This window comes from Talpa europaea (assembly GCF_964194135.1).
Source record: "Talpa europaea genome assembly, chromosome: 8".
NCBI classification, from domain to species: Eukaryota; Metazoa; Chordata; class Mammalia; order Eulipotyphla; family Talpidae; genus Talpa; species Talpa europaea.
Window position 1 is genome coordinate 54,266,787 of NC_140075.1, and position 12,871 is coordinate 54,279,657.

The window sequence follows — 12,871 nt, forward strand, 5'->3', positions numbered from 1 at the left end:
CTGAGCCTTGGAGAGGATTAGGGACTTGAATCTCAGTTACATGAGGAGTTAGAGTTCAAACCTAGGCAGCTGGACCCGTGCAGAGCAGCAAAAATGTGAGAGAGTGGAGCACACAACCTCCACCCCACAGCTGTCGACACCGACCAGGCAGGGAGAGGGGCTGTTCAGGTTTGGCACAACTTGGAGCTAAAATCCAGAGCTAGTGACATCAACCCGGGTCTCTGTGGCAGCCTCTGGTTTCTATATGATGCTGACTTATCCTAGCAAAGGAGAAAGAAAAGAGCCGAGAGGCAGGAGAGGAGGCCCAGAACAGCCCAGGTAGGAGCTGCAGGGGAGCAAGTCCTCCAGGGGTGAACTAGCACAAGTCCCCTGGCCCCCTGAGCTCAGGGTTCTTGTCCTCAGAGATTCCTTCCAGTAGGTGCTGTTATGAAGGTTAAAGAGACACCCTGCTCTGAGCACCTGCAGGGTGCAGGCCATGAGGCTTGGTTAGCATTAGATTTCCTTCCCTGCTCACCCACGCTGCCACTCTGGACATGGGTGAGGGGCCGGGGTTCCTGGTGCCGGCCTCCACAGCACCTGCATTAGTTTCCTAGTGCAGTGGCTGCTGTAACAAATTATCGGAAACAGGTAGCTTACAATAGAAACTGATGCTCTCACAATTCTCGAAACCAGGAGTTGGAAGTCAAGGGATTGACAGGCCATGCTTCCTCCGGAGGCTCTGGAAGAACCCTTCCTCACCTTTTCCTGCTTCCAGTGACTACCTGCTGCCTTGCCTTGTGACCCCATCACTTACTCAGTCCCTGCCTATGAGTCAAATTCCCTTCTCCTCTGCCTGTCTGCAGAATCTCCCTTTGCTTATGTCCTATAAGGGCATGCATGGTGACATTTAGGGCCCACTTGGATAATCCAAGGGAAACTCCTCATCTCAACATCTTTGATTTAAACTTACATCTGCAAAAAAACCCCTTCCAAATCAGGAGAGACATTTTCAGTTTCCAAGGATTAAGACATGGAACTATCTTTGGGAGCCACCACTTAGCCCAGTGACTGGAGGTCTTGGCTCACCAGCTCGCTCTGTCCCTGCAGGAGGCCAACTGCAAAAACCACAGAGTGAATCGGGTGGTGTTCCTGGGGAACATGAAGCGACTTCTCACGACAGGGGTCTCCAGGTGGAACACGAGACAGATCGCCCTTTGGGACCAGGTCAGCCGGGGGAGGCCGGGAGTTGACATAATAGGATCATAGTGGGGAGGGGGAATACTTCGCTGGGGTTTGGGCAGCCAAAGATCCATCCTACCTGGATAGAGGCTGACGCTGGCCTGCTCCCGGTCTTCAGGAGGACCTATCCATGCCAATGATCGAGGAGGAAATTGATGGACTGTCCGGTCTCCTATTCCCCTTCTACGATGCTGATACCCACATGCTCTACCTGGCTGGAAAGGTAGTAGAAGGTGGGGGAGGGACTGGGGAGACCCCTGCCTTCTTTATGCCCCTGATCCTGCCCCATCCCCTAAGAAGAACCAGCCTAAACTCTCTATCTCTCCTTCCTTTGACCCAATCTGGTTTTCATGTTCTCTCATCAAAACCTACCTCAAGGGCAAGGGCCTTCCTGGTCACCTAGGGGTTAATTCTCAGCCCTATCACTGCTACAGCCTGAGTTCGATCCCTGGCCAGGGAGCAAATCCACATATGGTGCAGCACACCTCTCCTCTATCGACCACTGCTCCCCTCAGCAGTGTATTTTGGTAAATCCACCTGTGCTGCTCCCCACTTTGTCTCTGGTGAATCCTCTCACCCCTCGCACCTCTGGCCTGTACCCCAGTTCTTCTACAAAAAAAAAACCCACAAAACAAACAAACAAAAAACCTACATCAAGTCTGACATTCTTACTAAGGTGTCAATGACTGAGATTGACTTAAGAATAGGATTTATATTGAAATAAAGATCAAAGCCTGAAGGTAGAGATCTTTGGCAAATATGGTTTTGTCAGAAAGGCAATCTATAGACACACACATATCGCCACCACCACCATGACTATCACCAAGTCTTGAGGCCAGGTCTCCTTGGTCATTTGACCACATCTGAGGTACAGCAGACACATTTCTCAGCAAGGCCCTGGGACCAAGGCCTGTTCAGCCATCCTCATTTCTCTCTCTCCTTGCCCCCAGGGAGATGGAAACATCCGGTACTATGAGATCAGCACTGAGAAGCCCTACCTGAGTTACCTCATGGAGTTCCGCTCCCCAGCCCCCCAAAAAGGCCTAGGTAAGAGGTACTGTGGCTGCATAGCTGTTATGCTTACAAGAGACTGGACATTTGGCTTATGGGTCACATCCCTCCCACATTCCCACTACTGTTTTAAGTGAAAAACCAGACTCAGAAGGCCACAGCTCATGGGCACGTTAGAGTAGAACCTACAGATGCTGCCCCTGTGAAGCGCCCAGGAGCTGTGCTATCCTTGCCAGAGAAGACAGGAGGAAGTTCCATGGGGCACCCAACACTGCCTCCTCAGGCTCCCCGGTCCTCAGGCAAATCCTAGGGAAGGCCCAGGATGGACAGGCTATAGTGAGGGTAAGGTGAAATGGTCTTCATCCCTCATATTCTCCCACCACTGAAGTCTTACTGCAACATTCCCATTTCTGTGAACTAAACCTGGCAGTGGGAACAATTCAGTAGTTCCCCATTTGGAATCCAAATCACCCAGTGGAAGACGTCTCCTTGGGGGTTTTCTTTCTGTCTCTCCTTGGAGTTGGAGTCTGACTTGCTCCAACTGGGGGTCTGGTACTATGGACAGGAAGCTAGGGCCAGCTGCTGGGGCAGCAGTTCTGGGAGGTTCTGAGAAGCCACCTCAGTGACAAAAGGCAAAATGGAGACCCAGAGATCTACCTGAGCTCCTAATGACAATCCCAAAGACTTTACCCTTCCTCAATTCTCTGTCATTTTCACCTCCATCACTGTCACCTCTTTATCAAATAGTAAAAAAAAAAAAAAAAAAGTAAAAAGTAGCCTGTACTTCAGAGTCAAACCTAGTTTACTTCTGGCTCAACTATGTACTTAAACCCCTCTGAGTCTCAGTTTTCTAATCTGCAAAATGGGGATAATCAAACCTACCTGGTAAGGCCATTGTAAAGTTTAAAGATCATATGTGCTATAGCACTTGGCTCCTCCTGCTCCTTCACATAGTCATTCAACAAACACTTATTGGGTTCCAGCTATGTGCCAAACCCTGGACTCAGTAGAAAATAATACAAAACACAGTCTTACTCTTCTGGGGCTTACATTCCACTGGGGGGAGACAGACAATAAACAAAGTAAGGAAAATATCGGATGGTAGCAAGTCGTAGGCAGAAGAATAAGTAGGGTAATAGAACAGAGAGTGACTGGGGCTATTTTAGATCAGGTAGTCACGGAAGGTGACATTTTAAGCTGAGATTTGAAATTTGGGAAGGGAAAAATGCAGTGCTAACAGGAGGAATAGCCAGTGCAAAATCCTGTGGCAAGAATGAGTCTGGCATGTTCTCAGGTGAGAATGGAGGTTGATGTGACTAAGCACAGATTAGACTCTGTAACATAGCGGGAGATGGAATGAGTGTTAGGAAACGAAGTTGGAGAGATGAGTGTCCCCTGAGACACAAAGTATTGTTTAGGGTTCTCCAGGGAAACAGAAACAAATATATAAATTTTTATATAAGTATGGAATTTGTAAAGAATTGGATCGTGTGATTATGGAGGCTGAGAGACCCCACAATCTGCCATCTATAAGCTCCAGGTCCATGAAAGTCAGTGGTTATCATTTAGTTCAAGTCTTGAAGATCTGAGAAGCAGGGGAGCTGGTGGTATAAATCCCAGTCCCAGGATAGAAGATGAGCTGTCCCAGCTCAATCAGTGAAACAGGAAGAACAAGGGCAAGTTCCTCCCTCCTATTGTTCCTCTCAGACCTTCAAATGATTGGATCACGCCCCACTGCGGAGACAGTCTGCTAACAGAACACTGGCACGTGAAACTGACCATCGGTAGGGAAAGGAGTTTGGGGCTTATTGGAACCTCATTGGAAGGTTTTCTATTTCTTGGGTGGGTGGGAGATGGGACAACATAATGTGAGCTGAAATGTTATTTTTATATCGTTCTGACTTCTATAGGGAGAATGGATGGAAGGGCAGGAGGGGAGCAGAGAGACCAGTTAGGAGGCCACTGTGGACTTGTAGGCAGGGAGTGATAGAGAGAGACATGGCATGAAGATAGGGAGAAGAGGATGAATTTAGATGTGTAGAAAGTAGAATCAGCGTGACTGCAGGAGAGGAAGGAACCAAAGACCTTTTCTCCTCATCCTTCTGACCTGAGGCCACTCTGGGGCATTCACCAGAAGTCAGGCAATCACCACCCACCCCAACATAGATTCTAAATGGCAGAACCAGAATTTAAAACCAGGTCTGCTGGCTCCAAATCCCACTTGGGTACCACTGTTTTACTTCCCTCCTGCTCCTGGAATTCTTCTATCTAGAAGAGCAACCTCCAAGTTAGAGGAGCGGAAAGGTAGAATCTGAATTCATATTCACATCACAAAGTAAGAAGCTCATGTGATATTTGCTCATTGCCATGCTGGACAGTTAATCATCTTCTCACTGAAGCCCCCATCAAACTATTGCGTGAGGGGCTGGTACTGTCGAGACACATGACAACAGCAATCCCAGGCTGTGTTTAAATATGGGGTGCCTGGGGAAAGATGTCTCCCTCCTCTCTCTATAAGGATGGGAGTACAGAGGCTTAGGATGGCCAGTTCCTTTCAGAAGATGACAGGCTCTATAGCCTTGCCCTAGCCATATTCTGTGACCTTGAGCAAGCCACTTCCCCACTGACCCTGAGGAGTCTCATCAATCAGATTCAAGTTTTTCTACAGGTCTTTCTAGTTCTCACAGGCCCTAATCCTAAAGTGGATCCCTTGGTGAGACAGGTCTGGTTCAAGGGGTTTATCTGGGAAGTTGCCACTCAGAGATAGAGATGGAATCCAGAAGCTCGCCCACTGCCCTCACACGGGTCATTGCCGCCAAGCCTAAGTGTCCAGGGATATTCCTGGCCGAGAACACCAGGGAGGAGGGGCACCAAGGCTGGGAGTCCCTGGGACCCTATGGAACCATCTGTGCCGTCCACAGGGGTCATGCCCAAGCATGGACTGGATGTGTCGGCCTGCGAGGTATTCCGCTTCTACAAGCTGGTGACTCTCAAGGGCCTGATCGAGCCCATCTCCATGATTGTGCCCCGGCGGGTGAGTGGGGCTGGACTGGATTCCCACGTTGCCCAGCATTGAATCCTAACTTGCTCATTACTGCCTGTAAGCCTGAGGAGCCCAGAAAAGGTCCTGCAAAACTGTGGTCTCCTGACCCAGTCTGGGGTGAGGGCGGGGACATTCTAAGGTGGGGGCAGTTTGACTTGCTAGCAAACGCTGGGTGGGAATTCCAAGTGGGAGACACTATGAATGCAGTATGGAGGCAGGAAAGCAGGGGATGGGGCTGGAGGTTGGCGAGGAGAAAACTCTACCGTCGAGCAGAGGGTTTCTCGGCAGCCCCCAAGTGTCTACTCTTCTGCAGTCGGATTCCTACCAGGAAGACATTTACCCCATGACGCCCGGCACGGAGCCAGCGCTGACCCCCGATGAATGGCTGGGAGGCATCAACCGAGGTACCAGGGGTGGGGGGGCTTCACAGAAGAGATCACAGCCCATTGCCCCACATCCCCTGTTAGAACCTGCCCTGACCCCCAGCCAATGTCAAGCAGGTGTGAGTGAAAGACACTGTTGTCAAGTGAATCATTTGCATGAACTTTCCTTGCCTTCCATAGATCCCGTGCTCATGTCTTTGAAAGAAGGCTACAAGAAGTCCTCCAAAGTGGTATTTAAGGCTCCCATCAGGGAAAAGAAGAGCGTTGTGGTCAATGGAATAGATTTATTAGAAAATGTGCCACCCAGGACAGAGAACGAGGTAAGGAATGTAACTTATTACCTCCACAGGCCCAGGAAGATCGAGACCTTTACATTTCAATTATGGGCTTTCGGCCTTTAAGTCAGCTCCATTCTGAGGCATTTTTCTTTCTGTGACAAATACCATGCGTAGCCTGCCATTGGCTTCCATTGCCTCTGACCCCAATAAATAGAGGCTGGGATATGGAGGGGACATTGACGCCCCTCCCCCACACTCACAGTCACTAACCCACACAGGGAGTGTCTCCTCACGCTTCCATTCCAGAACGCCTCCATTTGGCATTGCAGGAGTTACAGAATCCCTCCTGACTGAGGGCCTTCGTGTGTCACCTCACTGCCTTCCTCCCCAATGTGGCGGCAGTGACAAGGTCTGACAATTTCCTGTTTTTGTGGAAGAGGCTGGGTGTCTGTGAAAGTACTCTTCGTGCCATATAGAAAAGGAGCAGCTGGGCCTCCCTGGTGGTGCAGGGGGTTAAGTCTCAGCACTATGAAGCTATCAGCAGCCACTGCAGCAGGAGTTTGATCCCTAGCCAGTGAGGTGACCCACATGGTGCAGTAGACCTCTTCTGTCTCGCCCGCTGCTCCCCTCAGCAGTTTATTTCAGTAGATCCACCTGTTCTGCTCCCCATTCTGTCTCTGGTGAATCCTCTCACCCCTTGCACCTCTGGCCTATACCCCAATTCTTGTGTGCATAAATAAATAAAATAAATCTTTCAAAAAAAAAAAAAGAAAGAAAGAAAGAAAAAAGAAAGGAAGCAGCCCATGCAGGGGTATCCATACCTGGACCTTGACCATGTCCCCGAAGGCTTTTCCTCCAACCCTTGTCCCAGAGCCAGTACCAGCCAGCACAGCCTGGGTTCCAAGAATGCAAAGACTCTTTGCTTGACACAGCTGAGGTAGAGCTGGTTATGTGGACCTGCTGCATTTTTGTCCCAGCTCTGCCATTTCGTGGCTGTGACTGAGCAAGTTTTCTGATCTTCCTAAACCCATTCCCTCTTGGTACAATGGGGACATGAAATGGTGTGAACATTAAGGTGCTAATCCCTAAGGGTCCAGTATGTTCCCTGGGTCATTTCAAGTGCTCAGAGGGGCTAACTGTACTAGCTGTCTACGGCTATCTGACAAATTACCCCTATAGTTATTGTCTCAGAGTTTCTGTGGGTGTCTGTAGTTCAAAGTCTCTCATGAGGGTGTATAGTTAAACCATCAGCTGGGACTGCACCCAAAGGCTCAACTGCAGAAGAGTCTACTTCCAGGTTCATTCACATGGTTGCCAGCAATCACAGGTTGTTGACTGAAGGCCTCAGTCAGCTGCAGGCCTTCCTCAGGTCCTGCCATAGGGACCTCTTTACAGGCAGCTCACACGTGGCTTCCTTGGAGTGAGCAAGAGAGGGCATCGAAGATGCAAGCCAGTCACTGTGTTACCAAACTTTTGGGATGACATCTTATCACTTCTGTCATATTTTGTTCATTTGAGGCCAGCACCTGATTCAGTCCAGTCCACCCTTGAGGTGAGGGGATAACATGGAGGCCATCTTAAAGTCTTCTTATTACACCAACTTACAGTTGTCACTATTACGCATAAAGATAAAACTATTCTTGACTTCTGGAACCTCATCAGTTAAAGGGAAAATGAACAGGCAAAAGAATAATTGCTATGTAATATGTTTATGTGCCTTTATAGAGGGATGTTCAGATTTCTGGGGCTGGGTGAAATCATGTAATAAATCGGATTTGCTTCAAAATAATCCCTTTCAAAATAAAAAAAAAAAATCCCTTTCAAAATAATCCCTAAGGAGGGGAGTGCAGGGATGTGGGGAGGAGTAGAGATGAGTCAAGAAGAGTCACATGCTATTTCATGATGTCGGGTGATAGGCACATGGAATGGTGTGGCTTGTTCTACTTTTTTTTTAAAGATTTATTTTTATTTATGCATGCATGCAAGAACTGGGGTGTAGGCCAAAGGTGCAGGGGTGAGAGGATTCACCAGAGACAGAGTGGGGTGCAGAACAGGCAGAGCTACTGAAATACACTGCTGAGGGGAGCAGTGGGCAAGACAGGAGACTTCTGCTGCACCATGTGGGTTATCTCCCTGGCTAGGGACTGAACTCGTGTTGCAATGGCTGGTGATAACTTGATAGCGCTGAGACTTTAACCCTTGTGCCACCAGGGAGGCCCCTCTTTTCTACATTTGTATGTATTTGGCATTAAAAAAAAATTATAAGTGCCCTGGAAAAGGTTGAGGTGCCTAAGTTGCTGTGATCACCCACGTGGGCCACAACAAGGTCCTGTAGTCAGTTCTAGTACCAGGTGTATAGAATGTCGGTGCTATAGGAATTAAATCTAGTAACCTTGGGCCTCCCCGGTGGTGCAGCGGTAGAGCGCTGGGTTGCGAAGCTGCCCACGGCCTCTGCGGCGCTGGTTCAATCCCCGGCTGCTCCCCGGCCACCGGAGGAGGGTCCCACATGGCGCGCGGACCTCTCCTGCCGCCCGCTGCTCCCCTCAGCAGTGTACTTCGGTCCTTCTGCCTGCTCTGCTCCCTGCTCTGGCTCTGGTGAATTCTCTCACCCTCCCGCGCTTCTGACTGTACCCAGTGCATGTATAAACAAAACAAACAAATAAATAAATAAATAAAACATGCCTCTATTAAAAAAAAAAAATCTAGTAACCTTTAGCCATGAGAACCTGGAGGAAAATTTTAAAGGCTCTCTGAGAAGACAGCAGACAAAACAAATGCCACAGTCTCTCCACACAAAAGCCTGTGCACTTCCCTTGTTGGGAAGAAATTCTCTGAGAGCCTGCTGACTCAGGTTTACCCACAGTTTTGATCATCACAGCAGATTGGAGGCAACCAATTAGAAAATGAGACTGTAAGTCGTCTAAATGTGGAGCCGCAACTGGTGGTTTGACCTGGGGAAAGGGGAGAGTTGCATAGCTCTGTAACTTCACTGAAAACTGCTAACTGTACACTTCAAGTGAGTGAAATGTATAGTATGTGACAATAAAGCTGTTTTAAAAACTGACCAAAACTTATGAAAAGAAATTTTGAGAATGTGCGAGGCACGGGTATATGAAGAATTGTTTAGTATTGGGGCAAATAGTTTATTGTCCCTCTAAGCAAATGAAACCAGGACTGATTTGTTCATTAATTAAAAAAAATAAAGTTAAGGGGCCTCCCTGGTGGCACAAGGGGTTGAGATATAGTACTATAGGGCTGTTGGCAGCCACTGCAGAAGAGTTCGATCCCCGGCCAGGGAGGTGACCCCCATGGCACTGCAGACCTCTCCTGGCTCACCCACTGCTCCCCTCAGCAGTGTATTTCAGTCAATCTGCCTGTTCTGTTCACCACTCTGTCTCTGGTGAGTCCTCTCACCCACTACACCTCTGTTCTACACCCCAGTTCTTGTATGCTTAAGTAAATAAATCTTTTTTAAAAAAATAATAAAATAAAGTTAAAAGAGGGAATCATAAAAATGATATGTTCATTCCATAAGCCATATCTTTTCATTTAAAGCATAAAACATATATATTCATTCAACATATACTGGTACAGGATAAGGCCTTTCCTTTGAGGAGATCATCAATTGGAATCTGCTGTCTCTCTCACATAAATCACATTTCAACTCTTATTAACTCCACTTTCCAGTTTCCATTTCTTTAGGTGGAATAAGAACTTAGCCACAATTTTCAAAGTCCTACTATTTTAAAAGTTCTCCCACTTGTTATTATTATTTATTATTAATATTATTAATATTTAGTTACTGAGGTATAACTTACCTGTGATAAAATTCGTCCTTTGTAGTGGAGGTGCCATGCGTTTTGACAAACATGCAAAAGTCTTGATAGTCATGTAACTACTCTCACACAATCAAGACATAGAATATTCCCCAATCCTCTCTGGCCACATCTTCCACAGCTAATTCAGCAGCAGTTGTTTTAACTTCACTTTTATCAAGATGTTCTGAAGCAGTCAGCTTAGTTTTAACAGAAGCAGCAATTCTCTTAGTGTTCATTTTCATCCCTTTATGTCATATTTAATTCAATTATGCAATTATAAGAACAAATGCAACTCACACCAGGAGGTTGGAGGGTGAACACAGCTGCTGGTTGGTAACATTTCACTCAGTGTGTGAAGGTCCTTGAGGGTCTGGCGACTTTCCGGGGCTCAGTGTTTGGAGGTTACCTGTGAGTCTGTTTTATGGAAGAAATGGAGAGACTGGTTAATGCGGAGAGTTGTCTAAGTGAAGGTTTGTCAAGATCTGTGTTTTGACCACATCCACCCAGGTGGATGAACCACACTGCCCAGTGCAAACTAAGGGCCCATGTCAGCAGGTAAAAAGTTGGATTCCATTCTATATATAACTTGAGCTTCCTTAAGAAGAGAAGCAAGCAACCCACTTTAGAAAGGTGTCCATCTGGAATGGTAAATGAAAGTATTAGGTCTGGACACCTATAGCTGGGGTATTTGAAAACCGGCCTGTGTGGACTCCCTTCCTCCTCGGTGACCCCATATCACTGCCCCATCCAGGAGTGGAGTCTGTAGAAGGGAGAACTGTGGATGGGAGGCTGGGCTAGTTCCAGCAGTGGAAGGCCTGGAGGAAATGGGGGGGACTGCCCTGGGGAGGGCAGGGTCTGGGAACCTGGCACCCCTTCGTGAAGTCACTTTCTCCCCTGCTCTCTCCGGGCTGATCACGACTCTCTCTTCATCCACTCCAGCTCCTCCGAATGTTCTTCCGGCAGCAGGATGAGATTCGGCGGTTGAAAGAGGAGCTGGCCCAGAAGGACATCCGCATTCGGCAGCTCCAGCTGGAACTGAAAAACTTGCGCAACAGCCCCAAAAACTGTTAACTCCCAGGCTGGGCTGCTTTCTAAGGCCATCTCTCCGTTGTTTCTACTTGTTCCTTAACTTCCCTTTATCCAGTGACCCCAGAGACAGAGCCAGGACTGGAGCTGGGGAGCACCTGAGGACCCCACCTGTCTCCTCAAGAACTGGAAGCTGATCTTTGACCTCATGCTAGAAAAGCCCCAGCCTCTCCTGGAGGCCCGCCGCTGGCAGCACCTTTTCTTGCCACCCCAGGAGCCTTCCTCTCTGCTGGGCAAAGACCACGGACTCCCTGAGGGGTGCCCTCAATGGACCAGGGAGCAGAGGGGAAAGCCAAGATACCAGTAGACTTAGAACTTGAACTTTCCCCGGACAGAGAGGATTGTCAGGACATCGTAGCACTCCTAACTGGGACTCACAGAGTCCCTGAGGGACCACACTGTATGGGCTGACCCCAGGCTTCAGTTGGTCTCCTTCCCCTCTGCCCACCACCCTGACTTGCCCCGGGAGCCCTGGAAGCCTGACTTACCTGACCAGGGTTGCAAGCAGCCTAGCTCCTTTCTGTCTCTTGCCTAGCCCTTCTTGTCTTCAGGGAATTCAGAGAATTGCTCACTAAGGCCATAATGACCCCTTGCCTTCCCATGATTCTCTTTAAAGCTCTTGTATACCCTTTCCCATTTGCTTTGTGAGGCAGACAGGGTAGGGACTAGTGTTCCCATCTTATAAATGATGGACCTGTGGGATGCAGGGGAGTAACTTGCTAAGTCAGCCAGCAGGTCAACTCTGGCCCCGGGCCCAGGGCCTGGGGTGGCCAGACCCCGAGGCCAGGGCCCGCTCACTGTGTCAAGATGCCAATCCCATCCAGGGCTGTGGAGAAGAAAAGTTGAGGTCACTTCTGCTGTCTGCCCCACACCGGTAGTGCCAATGCCATGCTGCCCAGTGGAGGCCCCTCACACTCGGAGCCCTGCATCCTCCCAGTCCCCACCCTCTGCTCTTGCCTGGCAGGGGACTGACTCCAGCTGAGATGAGGCCTCTTCCTCTGGAGGCTGAGGAGGGTGGAGCTTGGCCCTGAGAAAGGCAGAGCAGGGGCTGCCTGCTTCCGGAGATGTGCATCTCTCCCACTGCTGTCTCCACACTCAGCCTTCCGCTTGTAGAATGGCCACACCCCTCAGTCTGGTATCGCACTTTAAAGTTTACACGATCATTTAACCGTAGGAGCTCACCTGGGCCTCACACCCACCCCAGGAGGCCGGGATATTCTCTCCATCTTGCAGGTGAGGAACTGCAGAGTGGCCCCAGGTCATGGGACTCTGGGGTGCCACATCTCATGTTGTCTTCTACAGCTTTTCTTTTCTCCCTCCTTTTCCCCCTTCATTTCCTATGACCACACGGGGTCCATAAACACTGTTCTTCCTAGAAAAGTCACAGCTTGGGGGTGAGGTCTGGCCTGGGGGTCAGGAAATGAGTGTCCCTTCTCCTCTCATTAGGTAGGATCTGCTAGATACATATATCACACCCGCTTTCCTGTGGCCACTCTATAGAACCTCAATCCACAGAGCCTGGGGCTCCCAAAGCCCTGGGCAGGGGAAGGACCCCCACTCCTGGAGCTTTTCCTCCAAGAACTTTCCACCCTCTTGGCCAGCTGAAGAGTGTCAACTCTCATCTCCCCATATTTCTTGAGCCTTTTTTTTTTTTCTTCCCCACAGACCTTTGTGGTCTTCTGTGATTATTTATGCTGCCTCCCAAGAATAGAATTGAAATAAAATGTTTTCAACTTATCAAACGTGGGCATAGCCATCTCATTTAACCCGGGGTAAGTCCTGCTCTGGGGCACCGTGGAATCTTGATGATCATTTCCCCAGCCACAGCTGTTGTCTTTCTGTAACAACAAACCACACCTGTATCTACAGATAACATTTCATACTTTCATTCATGTATAGCGAGGATTCTGAGCCTCAGCTCTGTCAACACTTGGGGTCAGATAATTCTTTGCAGCGAGGGCTCTCCTGAGCATTAGAAGATGTTCAGCAGCATCCCCGGCCTGCACTAATCAGAGGCCATAGCAACTCCCACCC

At 48.9% G+C, this 12,871-nt stretch overlaps 1 protein-coding gene across 1 annotated transcript in view; it reads left to right on the plus strand.

Annotated features, from left to right (window-relative positions):
* Positions 1–10,822, plus strand: part of CORO2B (coronin 2B) — a gene marked incomplete at both ends in the record, with an annotated part of 62,904 nt that extends 52,082 nt beyond the window's left edge. Inside the window, 7 exons of the mRNA XM_084240726.1 lie at positions 1,087–1,203; positions 1,337–1,441; positions 2,169–2,265; positions 5,151–5,263; positions 5,586–5,676; positions 5,836–5,975; positions 10,691–10,822. Coding sequence (XP_084096852.1) covers positions 1,087–1,203; positions 1,337–1,441; positions 2,169–2,265; positions 5,151–5,263; positions 5,586–5,676; positions 5,836–5,975; positions 10,691–10,822 — 795 coding nt within the window. The remainder of the gene's footprint in view (positions 1–1,086; positions 1,204–1,336; positions 1,442–2,168; positions 2,266–5,150; positions 5,264–5,585; positions 5,677–5,835; positions 5,976–10,690) is intronic.
* Positions 10,823–12,871: the final 2,049 nt, after the last annotated feature.